General features: G+C 60.5%; 4 protein-coding genes across 4 annotated transcripts; 2 read left to right on the top strand and 2 right to left on the bottom strand.

The window, feature by feature from the left end:
• Nucleotides 1-202: 202 nt before the first annotated feature.
• Nucleotides 203-2,904, bottom strand: VTJ83DRAFT_559 (uncharacterized protein; the record flags this gene model as incomplete). Its single annotated transcript, XM_071012206.1, has 6 exons — nt 203-288; nt 416-919; nt 989-1,222; nt 1,284-1,470; nt 1,533-1,796; nt 2,518-2,904. The coding sequence occupies 6 exons, from the start codon at nt 2,902-2,904 to the stop codon at nt 203-205; spliced, it is 1,662 nt and encodes a 553-aa protein (XP_070869912.1).
• A 2,292-nt stretch (nt 2,905-5,196) lies between these two features.
• VTJ83DRAFT_558 (uncharacterized protein) lies at nt 5,197-6,054 on the top strand (the record flags this gene model as incomplete). Its single annotated transcript, XM_071012195.1, has 3 exons — nt 5,197-5,349; nt 5,421-5,493; nt 5,570-6,054. 3 exons carry the CDS (start codon nt 5,197-5,199, stop codon nt 6,052-6,054), a joined length of 711 nt encoding a protein of 236 aa, XP_070869911.1.
• Nucleotides 6,055-7,040: 986 nt separating this feature from the next.
• Nucleotides 7,041-8,051, top strand: VTJ83DRAFT_557 (uncharacterized protein; the record flags this gene model as incomplete). The annotated part of the gene is made up of 5 exons (XM_071012184.1): nt 7,041-7,112; nt 7,237-7,329; nt 7,414-7,567; nt 7,631-7,836; nt 7,923-8,051. 5 exons carry the CDS (start codon nt 7,041-7,043, stop codon nt 8,049-8,051), a joined length of 654 nt encoding a protein of 217 aa, XP_070869910.1.
• Nucleotides 8,052-10,671: 2,620 nt separating this feature from the next.
• On the bottom strand, nt 10,672-14,040 carry VTJ83DRAFT_556 (uncharacterized protein; the record flags this gene model as incomplete). Its single annotated transcript, XM_071012173.1, has 2 exons — nt 10,672-13,935; nt 13,990-14,040. 2 exons carry the CDS (start codon nt 14,038-14,040, stop codon nt 10,672-10,674), a joined length of 3,315 nt encoding a protein of 1,104 aa, XP_070869909.1.
• Nucleotides 14,041-16,990: the final 2,950 nt, after the last annotated feature.

Below are 16,990 nucleotides of genomic sequence, written 5' to 3'. Positions count from 1 at the left end.
TCTCTCCGACGCTGTCCCTTCTTCCTCCACCACCGAAGCCCGCCAATCTCAGACAGCGACCTTTTCGTCGCCGGCTCCGACTCCGACCCCTCCTCCGGCACGGCGGTCCGCCTCGGGTCTTCTCTGTCCCTCCCAGGCGTCCGTGCCCCGTCCATAAATACGGATAACGACATCCTACCGTGACCATGCCCGTTTCCACCCTCTACCCGGATGTCCTGGGGTGACATTGCAGCAGCTTGACGCCCATCGCCCGCAGCAGCCGACCGGAATGGCGAGAAGGAGGCTGATCTCGACGGGTTCGCCAGCGATGTGCAAGACCCCAAGGACTTGGACGGCGGCAACAGCGGAGGCCGCGAGGGCGGGCGCATCGGCGGCATCATTCTTGTCGGAAAAGCACACTCGGGCGGCAACGCACGCCGCGGCAGACTGCTGCCGCAGGCAGCCGGCCCGGGAGACGACAAGGAGGATGACGGCGGCTCAGCCCCCCCCTCCTCTCCGGCCCCGCCCTTGTCGGCACGCAGGCTCGCCAAGCTGGACGATCGCCGAAAGCTGCTCGTGATGCTGACCGAGCTGAGCTTGCGCATGACCGACGAGGCCGAAGCACGCACGAGCTGCTCGCTGCGGGACCTTGGCGTCGACAAGCCTGGGAAGGGGAGCACGTCGCGGGACCAAAGGTCGGCGAGGAGGGCCTCGAGGCGGGCGCGCTCCGCACGCGGCGGGGCAATCACGGCGACGCGGGCGGTCGGGGACGGGATCGTTTGCGAGCGGCTGATGGGGGCCGGGCTCGAGCTCGGGCTCGGCGGCGGCGTCACCTGTTTCTTGGCGCCGCCGCTGGTGTTCTTGAGTATGACCTGACAGATGGGCGGTTTTGGCCCGATGGTGGCGGCGCGGTGGATCGAAAGTTTTCCGGAATGCGTCCCTGGAACAGAAGGGGCCGTATCAGCGGCGGACTACGAGGCTCGACTGCACAGGGGCTCACGGGACGTACCCGACTTCCTGTAGACGGTCCCGAGCGTCTTAATGTGCATGGAGTGAGCCGTATAGCCCTCCACCTCGGCCGGTTCTTGGTCGTCGGACGGAGGAGCCGACGAGCTCTGGCTAAGCCGCGAGCGCCATTCCAGCTCCTCCTTGGGCGAGCACGCTGTCAGCATGAGCTCGTAGAGCTGGTTGCCCGACATGAAAACAATCTTCCACGAATGCCGCGCCGAATGGCACTGAATCCCTGGACTCTGCGTTAGCGCCGCCAGACAAAGACGGACCCAAGGAGGAGTCGTTGCGCCTACCCCGGTTGTTGTCGACCTCTTCCAACTTGAGGTTCGATAGAGCGACGCAAACCTGGACCATGTACCGCTGTTGGTAACCCTCAGCGATGGCCAGGCAGAGCCATTCGCGATACAACAGGGCCGCCATGTATTGACCGTTTACCACGGCCTCCCTGGTCTGCCAGCAGACGTGAAGAACACCGCAGAGCTGAAGATGACCGAGCCATTGGTTGCGCCGCCTCCACCCCTCGCCGGCCTGCGTCAACCTACGTCAGCTACGTCGGGACCGCCAAACTCGTTGCGCCTCACGCTGACCTTGTCCGGAAAGGCAAGCCGGGTTTGGAGGGCTCGTGTCTTCTCTACCGCCATCTTAACCTTGGGGTTGTTCGTGGCTGCATTGACGTAGGTGGAAATGTCCAAGAGCTTGGAGATTGTCGTCTCAATCTCCATGTGCGAGCTCGGACAGTCAATGACGGGGGTGTGCCTCGACAAGTCCTTGAACAGGAGATGGTATTTGCACGCTCGTTGAATAGGCTATCTTGGTCAGCAGCGCTACCTCGTCCAGCGGGAGGGGGAAAGAAAAAAGGAGGGGGGGGGGGGGGGGGCGGGTTCTCTACTTTCATGACGAGGTCTTGAATGGCTAGGGCCCTCCTTAATTTCTCCGCACTGTTTCCCGGAGAGAGGGAGGTTCCCAAGAGCTCGAGCCCTTTCTGGTGTCTCGACCAGCCTGGGATGACGCGATCTGCGGTCTCGATGTCTTTTTTGACCCAGCCGTACACTGCGCTGTATTCTTCGTAGATGTAGAAACGATGCTTCTGCGATGGCTCAGTTAGCGCAGCTTCACCTTTCATTCGTTGAGCGCGGCATACCCTCTTGGAAAAGACCCTCGCAACTCTTGCCGCTGCCTTCGGTTCCGCCAACATACCAGGTATGTCTCTCAGTCCGAGGAAGCCATCCTGGCGGTCGAGGCCCAAGTCCAAGCTACCCCATCGCCGATGCCCGCGACCTGCGTTGGCCAGAGATGGGCCGCTTTGGCATGCCTTTGGACGCGGGTCTCCTTGATCCGACAAGACATGTTTCAACTCTCGTAGGGTCTCTTGGTGGAGCTCCACCATGTCGTTCAGGGTCCGGTTGACCGAGGGACGCAGGTCTTTAGGGTTGGTGTGTACAGCGGCGAGTATCGTAACGTAAGCCTGTGAGCCTGTTAGCGTCCGACACCCCCAAGCAGGGGCTCGATGCGGCGTCCAGGGCATACGTTCGCCAGGAATCTTAGATCGCGGATGTAGGCTTCCTCGGTGGTGATCAACTCATCGATGATGCGGCGACGCTGGAGAGCCCTCTCGAGAACTTTCGGATCCAATGCCTGCTCTTGGCGATCGGCCTGGGTGCTGTCCTCGGAGGCGCGGGGGCTGGGGCCAGAAACGTGGCCGCCGGCGTCGGTCCACTGGGCGCGGGGAGATGGGATCGTGGGTATCCACGAACGGGCCAGCAGGCTGGTGCCCGCCACGGAGATGCTAGCGGGTTTGATGGTGGTGACAAAGGCCAACGACGAGTCGGAGGACTCGCGGCGATGGGCCGAGCCATCCGAGGCATCCTCTGCCTCGTTGTTCCACGGCGAAGGTCCGGTCGGGCGGCCAAGCATCGTTTGTTGATGCAGTGCCCGCTTGTGCAACATCCTGGCCCATCTCTGGAACGGCTTCTCGCTGCGAGCATCCTGTCTGGAGCGGCCATGGTTTTCCATGTCGGGGCGGCCGGCGGCGAACTCGATTTGCTTGGTTTCGGCTCCCTGGCTGGAGGCTCTTTTGGGCGTCTCATCCGGAGAATCAGCATGCTCGTCTATGGGCCCCCCCGCGGGGACCACCACCTCATAATTGCTTTCCAGAATTACCTCGGGCTCGCCATACTCGGTCGGAACGGCGCTCTCGGCCGAGGTGGGCGAAAAAAGCCCAAGGGAACGGCTCTCGGAGTCTTGGTTGGGGTTTGGATTCAACGGAGACATCGTGTGAGTTCGTGACCGCCGTTGTCGTCAGCATACTAGGTAAAGGCACGCCAATCCGGGACGTCAACATGACGCATAACGCAGAGGACCGTCCCGTCGACTGCATCCAGCGCATGGTCCGGAGGCGAGGACGTTGATGCTCGGTTCGGCCGTGAGTAGCGCATGCGGACGCAGCCAATCCTGCGCGGGTTCTACAACATGGGTGGTGATGTCGAGGAGGAAAAGGCAGAGGAAGACGAGGTGCCCTGGGGGGGTTGTCGAGAGGAAGGAGCAGGAAGAGGCGAGGGGTTCCTGGAGGGCTCGAGGATGGATGGACAGGACGGTTGAGGGGGTTCAGAGCTCGAGGAACTGAATGGCGCCTGGAAATGATCCAAAGCTTTCGTCACTTTTCGTCTCTTTGCACACTTGACCTGCATTCGGATGACGGACAGCAGGCAAGAGCCAGGCAGCTTCCCCCACATCTGTCATTTCTGTCCGGTTCATCTGGGCGGCCATGGTTGGTCTCCATGAAAGCAGTCTCTCCTCCACCATGTCTTTGTCTTTTGTTGATCTTCGGGGCATGAACCAACATGCTCCATATCCTCCTCCATATCCCCCAGCTTGTGTCAGGGTGCCGGTGGTGAGGGCATGCTTCATGTATATGCGAGGGTGAAGGGTGAAGGGGACTGGCCGGCCGCCCCTGAAACTCGGGGTCTGGTCCCTGTGCTTCCCAAAGAACGTCCCTCTGTCTACGGAGATGGAAGTGAAGGCATGCATGCTTGATGCGGATGAGAGGACCGCTTGGGCGCGGCAACCACGGAAGCGTCAAGGCCACAACTTGCGGATCGTAAACCGTGGGCCGCCACCGTCTTGTCCAAAGCCGGGGTACAAGAACTAGGGTAGGTAGGTAGCTATATCCACATCCCCCTTTCTGTAGTGTGGAGGAAGCCTGGCTGCATGAAACTGCAGCAGTCCATGGCTTGATGCTTTCAGAGCTTGCTGCCACCCCCATGTCAACGTACAGAGCGCGGGGAAGTCGGCTGCCGAATGTTCTGCAACATGCATGCAGGCATGCATATTTGCATACAGGGCAGAGAGATGTAGGCAGTATGGATTCTTCTGTACAGAGTTGAGATGCAGGCATGTGCTCTTCGTTGCTAGGTACCAGCCGGGGAAAGGTACCGAAGGTAGATAGGTAGGTACCGAAGGCAGGAAGATGACCATGGATGACAGCAAACCCTCTCGGGAAGCTCAGATACCTACCAAACAATTGGTTCCACGAGCCGAGTGTAATGCTTTTCTCCTCGTGGGGTCTATTACCTACCAGGTACCTTATCTTTCGTCCCTTTGATAAAATACCTACGGCAGGTACCTTACCTACCTACCTAGGTATCTAGGTATGTAGGCACTGCAGGAAAATCCAGTTGGAGACGGGAAGCTGGGAGGTGTACCCGGGCCGGGGTAGGTCGACAGGAGGGAGGACTCTGCCTTCGGTGGTACCTACCTCAGGTAGCTGCCCGGCAAACAGACCCCTGGCACCGGGGCCACCCGGGACCCGGCATTTTCAAAGTTCTACGGGCTGCACAAGTACGTAGCAGGTACCTTACCTTACACCAACTACCTGACACGGGCAGTTCTTGAGAGGAAAGTGCCTTAGCTAAGACCGGCTGTCGGCCCCACCAAGACCCCTCCATCAACTCGGGCCGACGTCCCACCTGATTGCCTGCAAAGCCCGTCCCGACTGTACTATAAGCTCCAGCTACCCCGCGCCGCGTTTCCCACCCCCCCGAAACGCGTCATTGGGTGGCAGACTGACAGCCTCCCAAGTTCCAGAAGAGGCAGTTCCACGCCCAGCCTCGCTTCCGCTGTCACGTATGTCTTGGACCTGATCCTCCAAGCCATGAACCCGTTGACCATTGCACCTAGGTCTGGAACGGGCATACCACGGCTAGAATCATGAGCAATCTCGTCGCACCCACGGTGCCCTCGGGGCCCACGACGGCCTCCGCCACAAACGGAAGCGCCACGCGCCTCACCATCGCAGAGCTGCAGAAAAAGAAGGACCAAATCGAGGGCGAGCTCCGGGCTCTCGGCGGCATCCTCGAATCGGTCTGTGGGCCCTCTCCGATGGCTGCAGCTCTTGCTCCAGCATGGCGACTGACAGGGGAGGCTTGCCGCAGCATGGCGTCGACATGAACACCGACCTGCTCACTCCGGATGGTTTCCCCCGGTCAGATATCGATGTGGTCACGAGTACGCGCACGCTTCCAAAGCCCTCCTCATGGGGTCCGCAGGCTGACACATCACCGCTGCTGGTCATCAACGACAGTCCGAACGACGCGATCCAAAATCATCCACCTCCGCAACGACTGGAAGGAGCTGATGGATGTGATCGAGAAGCGGCTGCACGAGCACTTTGCGAGCCTCGACGGCACCGAGAGCGACGACGAAAACGAGGCCAAGAAGGATGACCACGCCGGCGTCGATCTTTCGGCGTTGCCCCAAGACCCCGCCCCCGAGACGCTCGACCAGCCCTTTGCGAAGGTCAACACGGTGGAGGAGAACAGCCCGGCCGCCGCCGCGGGCCTCAAGCCGGGCGACCTGATCCGGAACTTTGGCTACGTCAACTTCCAGAACCACGACCGCCTCCGCAAGGTGGGCGAGTGCGTACAAGGTAACGAAGGACAAACCATCCTGGTCAAGATCTCACGTATCGGCACGGGTCCGCGGCCGCAAGAGCTGCGGCTCAGCCTCACCCCCCGGCGGGACTGGGGTGGGAGGGGAATGCTTGGGTGCCATATCCTCCCGCTGTAGGCAAACGGGGGCGGATGGGGTTTCTACATGACAGCGACCGGCCGCTCAAGCCTGAAGCTTGAGACACTGTGGTTTCCATAGGAGCCTCGTCCAGGCAGGCATGGGCATCGATGTAGGACAGGAGAAGCGCCCAAGAAACCTGGCCCCGCCACCCACTGTCGGAGGCAACAAGAGATGGGGACCTGACGCCTTTTTTTTTTAAAGAACAAAACAAAGAAAACCCATTGGGCTCGGAAAAGGGGCCCCTCTCAATGTCCACGATCCAAGGTGAGGGAAGACGGGTTGCCAGAGAATGCATCAGGCAGCCAGGGCATCCGCGCTAGCTACGTCTGCCTTTTCCCATGCTGAATAATCAACAAGATGGCGAGAGGATGGTCTGACAGACCAGGGAAAAGGGTTCAGGGAGGACAGATGCTTCTGCAATGAGAACTCAAAAAAAGGAACCATTTTGAACCTGCAAGTGAAAGGGAACGTCGGCAAGGTGGAAGACATTCCAGAGGCACGACACCAGCCCAAAAACAAGGCCCCCAGAAGGCGCACACACTGGTGGTTTTGGACTTGTGCTGTCTGCCCAACCGAGGAGAGGTCGGTCCTCTTTCGCACGCCTTCCACGTTGGTCCGTGACGCACAGGCCAGGTCATCACGTGACCCAACCACCCCGCCGCCCAACGAGTTTTTCCAAGGCTGCGGCCGCTCTTCCAAGATGCCTTATGAAAACAACATTACTCCTCCAGGCGCCACTCTCATTTCTTGCAACCCGACCACACATCAACCCCTTTCGCTTCTGTCCTTCAACCCTTCCATCTGTGCGTCATCCCCGCCACTCTCGATCGGTTCCTCTTGCTCCTGGATATTTCATCCCGTCCAGCGACTCTTGGGAATCCTCGACGAGCCCCTCATTTCTGGTCGCCAACACTAACCCTGGACGTCGCAGACGCGAGAACCCACCACCTTTTCGTCTCACCTAATCCTCACATCCACACAACATGGCTGAGCAGCAGTCGTCCAACATCCCGACCTTCAAGCTGGTCCTTGTCGGTGATGGTGGTACTGGCAAGGTGAGCTTTTTTTCCCCTTGGTTTTGTCGATGGAAACACCATCGGCGCATTTTGCGCACCGCCCTGCTCTTGGGCCGATTGCGGGGTTGCTAGGGCGTCAGCGTGCTAACCCCATCTTGTACAGACCACCTTCGTCAAGCGCCACTTGACTGGCGAGTTCGAGAAGAAGTACATGGCCACCCTCGGTGTCGAGGTCCACCCTCTGGGTTTCAGCACCGTAAGCCGCCCGTTCCACCTCTGGCCGCCATCTCGGTCAAGAACGAGAGAGAGAGAGACGTGATCGCTGACACACCCGGCACAGAACTTTGGCCAGATCCAGTTCGACGTGTGGGACACGGCCGGTCAGGAGAAGTTTGGTGGTCTCCGCGATGGCTACTACATCAACGGCCAGTGCGGCATCATCATGTTCGACGTGACGTCGCGCATCACCTACAAGAACGTGCCCAACTGGCACCGTACGTGCATCCCTGACGACCCGCCATCGCCCGTGAACGCACAGCGCTAACATGCCCTGCCAGGTGACCTCACCCGCGTCTGCGAGAACATCCCCATCGTTCTCTGCGGCAACAAGGTCGACGTCAAGGAGCGCAAGGTCAAGGCCAAGACCATCACCTTCCACCGGAAAAAGAACCTCCAGTACTACGACATTTCGGCCAAGTCCAACTACAACTTCGAGAAGCCCTTCCTCTGGCTCGCCCGCAAGCTCGTCGGCAACCCCTCCCTGGTACGCTGGACCCCTCCCCCTCGGCTCAAACCCCTGGCTGGGTAGTATCGCTTTGCGCAACGGATGAGGCTAACAGGCACAAACAGGAGTTCGTCGCTGCCCCTGCCCTGGCTCCTGCCGAGGTCACGGTCGACCAGAACCTCCTCGCTCAGTACGAGCAAGAGATCCAGGAGGCCGCCAACGCGCCCCTGCCTGATGACGATGACGACCTCTGAGCGGATGCGACGAGTCGGACTCGGTAGAGAGTGCGCGGAGGAGGCAAGCGGATAGGAATGGTGGTAATGCCCGTTACGAAAGGATGAAGACGCATCTTGGGAGACATGCGCGCGAGTGGCGATGCAGGCATTTGGGACGGACATTGGGCGATTGCGTCCTGCTGGGAGGATTGGCAGAGGGAGGCATCGGTCCCCATGGGAAGGGAAGACGAGGGGCACATTCTTGGGAGGCTGGAGCGGCGGTGGCAAACGTGTTTCTTCTGTGTTTGGTCGAGCCCCAAAGAAATAGGCTTTGACCAAGAGTACGAAAGCTAGATCTGAAGATTGCTGCATAAATTGCGGCGTTTAGGTAGATCAATACGAGACGCCCGTCTCGGAAAAAAAATGCGTGCCTCGTTGAGTGCCAGCTAGGTGGGCGAGAAGCCCTGTGCTTGTTTTTTTTCTGGTGTTTACGCAGACATGATGATGCCCCCAAGGGGGGGAGCATTGTCTCCCTGGCTTCAGATTCTTCAGGTCGGACTCCCTGCTGAGAAATCCCGGTTGGGCAAGCAACCTAGGCGGTGAAGAAGCCCCGCTGTGGGGCCCCCGCTATCATGACATCAAAGGTGCCGACCGACCACTCCCGGCGCAGGCGCCCGACGTTGCTTTTGTGAGCAAGCCGATGTCTGGGAGCCAAATGTGCAGTTATTGTAATAACGTTAGCCCCAAGCTACCTATCCTGATGGAGAACTACATACCGTTAACGAATGCCTCAATGCATGTTCTATCCTTCTCGGGCTGTTTGTTTTCTGGGGGGGGGGGGAATCCCCACAGCAACGTCATGCTTGGATGGGACTCGCGACCTGGTTCAAAGGAGCTGAGCGCAAAAACGCACGTCGGGAGGGTAAACAAACGTCGCACCCGACCGGGCGAACATGACGGGGGCTTCTTGGCGGTCCTTTTTTTTTCTTTTGTTTTTTGAGCCGACATACTCTAGGTGCTCAGGTCTCGTCGCCCGTCGTTTGGGTGCTTTGGATGGTTGCTCCACCAACCAGGCCAACCTTTGTCGTCGGCCATCGCCAGCGTCCTCTTGGTTGTTTGACGATCGGCCGATCCTGTTTTTTTTTTTTTTCCATCACAACGAAATAACTCTTAACTAGTCAACGAGGAGACAACCAAGAAACCCGACTGAGGATGGGCATCGTGCAGGCTTGGCGAGGTTCCCTCGTCAGAACGGAGCCCGAGGCGCGGCCAGCCATCTGCGGCCACCCCCCTGCGACCCCCGCGGTTCCTCCCCCCCTTTCCCCCCCCCAACAGGCGTCGTCGATACGCAGGGGCTCATGATTTGGGGAAAAAAAAGGGGGGGGGGAGGGTGTGCGTGTGCGTGTTCTTTTTGCGAGAGAGAGAGAGAGAGAGAGAGAGAGAGAGAGAGAGAGATGGGGATCAATGAATATTCTTTTGGTTGGGACCAGGTTCGTGGGGGTTAACCACTGCGATAACTATCCAGAACCCGAAACACGGTCGCGTACGCGGTACCTGAGACCTTCGCCATGGCGGCTCCGTGACTTGCATGACGAAGCCAGCCACCTCCTGCTCCTCCTCCTCCTCCTCCATCACGGGCTCCAATCCAAATGGCCAAATGACCGTGTCTCTCGGCGCAAGCAGCGGAAGGCAGCCTTGGCTGTTTCGAACGGAGAAACTTGGGGGTGTACGCAGTAAGCTTCGGTGTACGACCGCGTACCGTGCCTGAGCATCTACAGAACCCACACCCCTCGTTGCAGGAGGCGCCCAGGACGGACCTGATGTCCAGGTAACCCCTTGAACCGTCTTGCACTTGGCGGTGGACGCTGGCTGAAATCGCAACGAAGAAACGCATCCACCGTCCTACGTGGTACGTGAAGATTGGCGCTGGAGAACTTCTTCGGCCCGGCCCGGCACCATCAAAGCTGAACCTATGCGCCCGCCTAGGTCCAGGTCTGTAGGAAAGGATAAACCATGCCTAGACAAATCAACAGCACGTAGCAAAGACCTGGTGTCACAGTTCCATCTCGCGGAAATTTTTCAGGAGCCAAGCCAAGACATACTTCATATAACTCGAGACATACACTACCGGATACCCATCAAGACACGCAAAAGACATGCAGGTGAACCATACAGGACAGCAACCGTGGAAGAACAGGCAAATCATTAACATAAGAGGTATCAATATTTACCAACCGAAATCAAATCCAAGCCAACGAGAAAAGTAGTCGTCGACATTGCCTATTCCTCCCTGATTGTAGATTTGGAAAAAAAGAAAACGTGCCGCGGCGAGAAGAAGCGAACCGACCACTCGTCGCCGCGGCTCAAAAAAAAAAAAAAAAAAAAAAAAAAGAGAGACAATAAGAAACCAAGCGGGAGAGAGAGAGATTGTGTGAGAGCGACAGGCGCCAGAGAACAGGCAGAACCTGGAAAAAATGAAGGACATCTCATGACCCTGATCTGCGTGAAGAAAACACGTCTTGTTTCAGTCCCGTCCGTTTCCATCCGACCCGGCCCTGGTGATTCAGCGCGTTGAAGCTCACACCCCCTCGGATCCCTTCCTTTGCTTTCCACCCACCCACCCTACCCGAACTTGTGCACGCCTTGCCAGGAAAGTGGCTTAGATGCCCGGCGTGGAGAAGTCAGGGTGCTGCGGCCAGTTGCCAAGGTTCGCCGGGTCACCGCCGATGCGGACATAGACGCCGACGGCGGGGATGCCGCCGTCAAGGACGAAGAATTGGTACCAGCCCGGCGGGCTGACGAAGTTGTTGGGCGGCGCGGTGACCTTGAAGGTGGTGGGGCCCGTCTGCTCGACCTTGGGCATGAGGGTGCGGGTGCCCATCGAGTTGCCGTGGGTGCTGGAGACGGAGCCGAGGAGGGTGACGGTGATGTCGCCGTTCTGGGCGGGGGCGCCGATGGTGAAGGTGTACTCCTGGCCGTACTCCCAGTCGGTCTCGGCCAGGGTGAAGGTGGGGCGCGGCTTGCCGGAGAGGAGGTAGGGCGGCAGGTAGACCTCGACGCGATACTCCTCCGGGTTGACGCCATCCTCCGGATTGGAACCCGAGATGAGGACGCGGCCGTCGAGCAGGGTGATGGCCTCGGAGTGGTACATGCGGGCGATGGTGGTGTTGGCGCCGACCGTCATGCGCTGGTGGAGCGGCTTGCTCGGGTCGTAGAGGACAGCGTTGAAGTTGGGGTCGCTGGCGAGACCGAAGCCGGCAATGCCGTGGTGGGCGCCGTTGACGATGAGGTAGGTGCCGTCGGGCAGGGGGGCCATGCACGACAGGACGCGCTTTGAGGGCATGCGCTCAATGGTCCACGAGGGGTTGGGGTCGTCCGGGTAGATGGTGACGCAGTTGTCGAGAGCGTTGGAGGTACCCTCGGTCGCGCCACCGCAGATGAGCACGCCCAGGTAGTCCGTGTAAGGATACTTTTGGGGGAGCAGAACGGCGGTGCCCTCGAGCGGGTAGGTGCGGCCGCCCTTGTCGTCGTTGACGGCGCCGGGGGCGTTGGGGAGCTCCCTGAGGGTGGCGAAGGTGTCCTGGCTCAGGATGCGGGCCTCGTTCCAGTACTGCACGAAGATGCCACCGCTGGGGAGGATGGCCAGGAACGGGTACAGGTTGTTGGGGTGGGTGCGGTCGAGCCAGTCCATGTAGAGCGGGGCCTGGCCGGTGTAGGGCAGGACCTCGATCGAGGGCGTGGCGGCGTCGTTGGAGCCAATGGAGCCGCCAATGACCATGACGGAGCCGTTGGACAGGATCATGGCGGTCGGGTACCAACGGCCGGCCTGGAGCGAGAGGGCGTGGACGTTCTCCTCCCAGTCGTGGCCGGGCCAGTACAGGCGGGTGCCGTAGGTGGAGTCGCCGGACCAGCCGCCGACGTTGAGCTGACGGCCAACCTTGTCGGGGAGGGTCACACCAGCAGCGCAGAAGACGTCGGTCTTGAGGTGCAGCTCGCGGAAGGTCTTGGAGGTGACGTCAAGCTCGTAGGCGCCCGTCTCGTTGCCCGGGCCGGTGCCGGCCTTGGAGATGAACGAAACCTTGCCCTCGATGGTCTCCTGGGTGATGAGCGGGATGGTGACGCCGTCGACGAAGAACTCGTACTGGCCGGCGCGCCAGTCCTGAGGGAAGTCCCACTGGTACAAGGGAGTGCCCTTCCAGAAGTAGGTGGTCATGCGGCTGAGGCCACCGCAGATGGCCGAGGCGTTGCCGGCGCAAGGGACGGCGCAGTCCTCCTCGGGGGTGAAGGTGGCGCCGCGCGCGGCGATGTTCTCCGGGTCACCGCAGTAGCACTCATCGCCGTACTCCATACCCGCCGCGGCGTAGCCGAACGACGCGCACTTGTCAAGGCACATCTTGGGGGTCATGACGCCGGGGAAGAAGAGCTGCCAGGGGAAGGTGCGCCTGTCGCCGACGTTGTCCTCGACGCAGCCCTGGTACTCCCAGTCGCCGACGACGGGGATGGGCGCAGGCGGCTGGTACTGCTGCGGGGTGCCGTCGGAGACGATGCTCAAGCGATCGCCGGCGCCGCACTTCTCGCCGGCGTTGCCCGGGCAGCTCATGCTGCAGTCCGCCTCGGACGTCGGAGCGCCGCCGTTGTGGATGGCGTTGCCGCAGAAGCACTGGACCGAGTACTCGGTGCCGGAAACGGAGTAGCCGAGGTCCTTGCAGATGCTGGCGCAAACGGCCGGGGTGTTGCCCACGGGGTCAGGAACCTGGTGCGGCAGGATGCGGCCCTGGGCGCCGTCGATCCAGCAGCCCTGGTAGGTCCAGCCCTCGGGGAGGCCCGTGGGAGCCTGGGTCGGGGCGGCCGAGGTGGAGCTAGCGGCGGTGGAGCTAGGGCCTGTGGCGGAGCTCGCCGGTGGAGCGCCGTCGCGGGCATAGACGGAGAGGCGGTTGCCGGCGCCGCAGTAGTTGGCGCTGTTGCCGGAGCACACCATGCTGCAGTCGGAAGCGGGAGCGAGGACGGAGCCGGCGTTGAACGAGTTGCCGCAGTAGCACTCGCGCGAGTACTCGGTGCCGAAGTAGGTGAAGGCCGAGCAGAAGGCGGCGCAAGCCTCGAGGGTCATCTCGTCGGACGCGAAGGTGGCGGCGCTCAGAGCGCGCATGCCGGTGGCCTCGGTATAGCAGCCGTACCACGCGTAGTCGCCCACCTCCTCAGGCTGGCTCGGGGCGGCCGGGGTAGAGGTGGGGTCGGTCGGGCCCGACGTGGACGTCGGCTGCTCGAACTGGCCCTCGAAGTTGTAGACGTTGAGGCGGCCGGGACCGCCGCAGTACTCGCTGCTGTTTCCGTTGCAGAGAATGTTGCAGCCGCTGCTAGCCGGAGCACCGCCGTTCGAGATGGTGTTGCCGCAGAAGCACTCTCCGCCGTACTCGACGCCCGCCAGAATGTAGTTGGCGGCATGGCAGGCCTCGGTACACTTGGCGACCGTCATCTCGCCGCTGGGGATGCCGGGGGCGGCGTAGGTGAGTGCACGGCCCGTGGTGCCCTCGGCGTAGCAGCCGAGGTACTCGTAGCCATTGACGCCGGGGTTCGGAGACGGGCCGACGATCGAGTTGGTGTGGAAGAGCGACAGCCTGCTCCCGGCACCGCAGGGCTGCGTGGCGTCGCCGGAGCACGGCATGTTGCAGACGGCATCGGCAACCTTCTCCGCGCCAGCGGCCAGCTCGGCACCGCAGAAGCACTCGACCGAGTATTCGGTACCGGCATAGGGGAAGCCGTTGCTCTCGCAGTAGGCGATGCAAGACTCAATGGTCATGCCCGTGCCATCGGCATAGGAGGCCGAGTTGATTGTCCTGCCGGGCACATCGGTGTAGCATCCCTCGTATTCCCAGCCCTCGGGAAGGTTCGTAGGAATGGCGAGCTGGGCGCGCGAGAGTGGGAGCTGGCCATCGGGTTAGCGACTCGTCTTCCGACACATTCGAGGAAGGCCTCGTACCGAAGAGAGGAGGAGAGAAGAGAAAAGTGTCCTTGATCGTGAGGCCTTCATCTTGAAACAGAGTCGTCCGGAAACGCGGACGGCGGCACACCCAACCAAACGGGACGGGACGGGACAAAACGAGCGTCAGGGTCGGATGGTGACAGAGGGAGGCAAGGGAAGGATGTGGGGGGATTATCCCGAAGATATAGTCAGCGGCCGTTGCTGGGATCGACTCGGACGTATGCAGTACATAGCGCCCATGAGGTGTCCACCGCGCTCCGAGACCCATGGCGTGGGTGACCCGGCGCGCCGCGAGGACGACGACGACGGGGGGGGGGTGGTCAACCAAGCCCCTGTCCCCTTTCTCCCTTGGTTCTGGGTCGGTTTTGCGCGCTGACCCTGGCGGGGCTAACAAGCCGCATGGACCCTGGCATGAACCAAAATGGTTTGGGCCAAGAAAGACAAAGCGAATGCTGGTCGACGCTGGTGGGCCGAGAGACCTATCTTGGATGCACAGCTGGGCGAAGGACGACAGGGGTAATCTGCAGCCCAGCGAGCCTGGGCGTGGACGCATGGGCCGAGAGCTTGACCCTCCGTGTTGTGAGTGACAAAGTCGTCAGCAGCGCTCGTTGGAGCACACCTCCCAGGAGTCTCAGGAGCCCCCGGCGCTAATGCCAGGGGGGACTTGGTATCTGGTGGTGCCAGAACGTGGCTTTCTGGGATTTGGCCTGCTCCTGAACGAGGCCGTGCGGGCGCACGATCCGGGCTGGGTGTCCGTCAACTTGGAACCTCGACGTCGCCGGCTCCACCAGGGCCACGCGAACGTGAAGACTTGGGACCCGTCCAAAATTGCACAGCCCGGGCGAGCGAGCCATCCATCCCCAGTGTATGTACACAGTAGTGTACATACATGGACCCAGTGCGGATCCATTGAAGACCCGTTGCAGGCTCGTTGCAGATGCAAACCCGGAACTGCTCGGCGTGCAACGCTGCAGGCTGCATCTCCAGGGCTGCGTCCATGGGGCTTGGTGGCATTCGGACCAGGCCCCGATTTCCTACCCCTTCTTCCCACCCCCCCATCCCCCCATTTGAGGGTGGCGGACGAGAGATGCACTAGGTGCCGTTATGTCGAGACAGCATGCGTGAAAGCGAAGCAGCGAAAAGGGGGGGGGGGTGTGATGGAGGAGGTGGAGGTGGTGGAGAGTGCGTTGGCGGTCAGTGGTGGCAGTGGCCGTGGGAAATGAGGATGCCAAGCTGGACCCTGGCGTAGGCCGATCGCTTTCTCGCTCTGCTCACCCCGTGCTCACCCAGTGCATATCCAAGTCACACCCGCAGATCCCCGTCGTTTGAACTGCCACTTCGTCTTGGCCGTGTCTCTTGGGCCAATGCGAGGGTGCCAGGGAGGACGTCATTGCATTGAAGCTGCTGCGAAAGACCCCATCTGGGGAATACGAGTTTTGCGTGCGGATGTGTGTGTGTGTGGTGTGTCTGTGTGCCAGGGTGCCTGTGTACTGTATGTGTGTGCGCGCGCGCGTGTTTTGTTGAAGAGGCGGCAGCTCTCTCCGCAGTAAGCTGTCCCCATGTCTCAAATGCACTCTTCAACGCCTTGCAGCTCCAGGTGAGGGCGGGCAGCGGGCAGCTCGACCAGTGGAGACGTGCGATTCCTTCGGACTCCTATGACCCTGCCTCCCGGTCGGCCAAAAGCCGCATCGGATCCTCTCTGTCGGGATGCCGGATCCTGGGGCTAATCAACGTTATTGCCGGTAGCGCAGCCTGCTGTCGTCGACTATTCACGGACACGAGAGATGGCGCTTGCTTCCAGGTTCAGGTCGAGATTGCAGCAGAATCAGGCGACGGAACCCGGCGGCGAGTCGCTGCGGCCCTCGTTTCCCGCCTCCGTTTGGTTGCTTTGTTGGTGTTCCAATTAGTTCAGGAAACTAAACCAGGAAACAAAGCATCAAATAGCGCACCGGTTGCTAGAGCCGTCTTGTCCTTGCCATTGGTGGAGGGTGGTTCGAGAATTTGTGAGAAGGTAGCTGAGGGCCCATTTCTGCCTAGCGGCCCCGCCCACCCTCGAGCTTGCCCCTGCGCTGAGCTTGAAGAATGAAGAATTTGGAAACCCAAAAACCTGGAACCCTTTCCAAGCTTGTCCACCTCCCGTCATGATCCCCCCAAGACCACGCTTCCACGTCCGCATTCGCTTGCGCCTGACACATTGGGTCCTTTGTCCGCAGCGTCCGCCAGGTTTCTGGTGTTCTGGGCGCCCATGTGCCAGCGTGTGCAGGTCGGCGTGTGCAGGCTGGCGTGTGCAGGCATCCAAACCGGGAGAAGCCTTGGTGCATGTACGCCAGCCCGAGCTTCTGCTTTTTGCCTGACCCTCAGCTCGTGAGAAAGAAACATGGTGCGAGTCCAAGTTCCGGGATACGAGGGCCAGGCTTTCACCAGGACTCCACGTTGCCGGGAGTCCGCTGGCCCTACCGAGATGGGGTAGAAGGAAGAAGGAGGGAGCCCGAGGCACTACTACTACGTACCGTCGTCCCTGTTCACTTGGGTTCTCCGCCAGGGTGGAACCCGGCATGCCCTTGCCCAGGATGGGCCCCATTGCGAGGAGTCACGGTGGCATCGGGCAGTCTATTTTTTGTCTACCTTGAGACAACAAGCACCTGCAGATACGGCAATGCCCGCCATCGGTACTCGGTACCTACGCAGTATGTACGCAGTCAGGTGCCTCACCGTACCTAGGTAGCTACACACCACACCACCCACCACACCCACCCTTCGCTAGGTACGATGGTCCCGTCGGATCGACCAGATCGCCCTACAGTCGAAATTGCGCTGGATTGCTGCGGCATCCGCTACACCCTTCACACACCCACAATGAATGGGACCCCTTCTGTAGCTCACCTTGACGCTCACGTGGCTCTCGTCCCCCCTATGAAAGCTGTTACGAGGTCCTGTCTGTTAGTCCCCATACTATAGATGCATACCTGCCTAGTAAGGAACTTTGGGTAGCTTCAAG

Source organism: Remersonia thermophila, chromosome 1 (genome assembly GCF_042764415.1).
Source record: "Remersonia thermophila strain ATCC 22073 chromosome 1, whole genome shotgun sequence".
Lineage (NCBI taxonomy): Eukaryota > Fungi > Ascomycota > Sordariomycetes > Sordariales > Chaetomiaceae > Remersonia > Remersonia thermophila.
The sequence above is the reverse complement of the archived record's forward strand: the minus strand, read 5'-3'. Positions and strand labels throughout refer to the sequence as shown.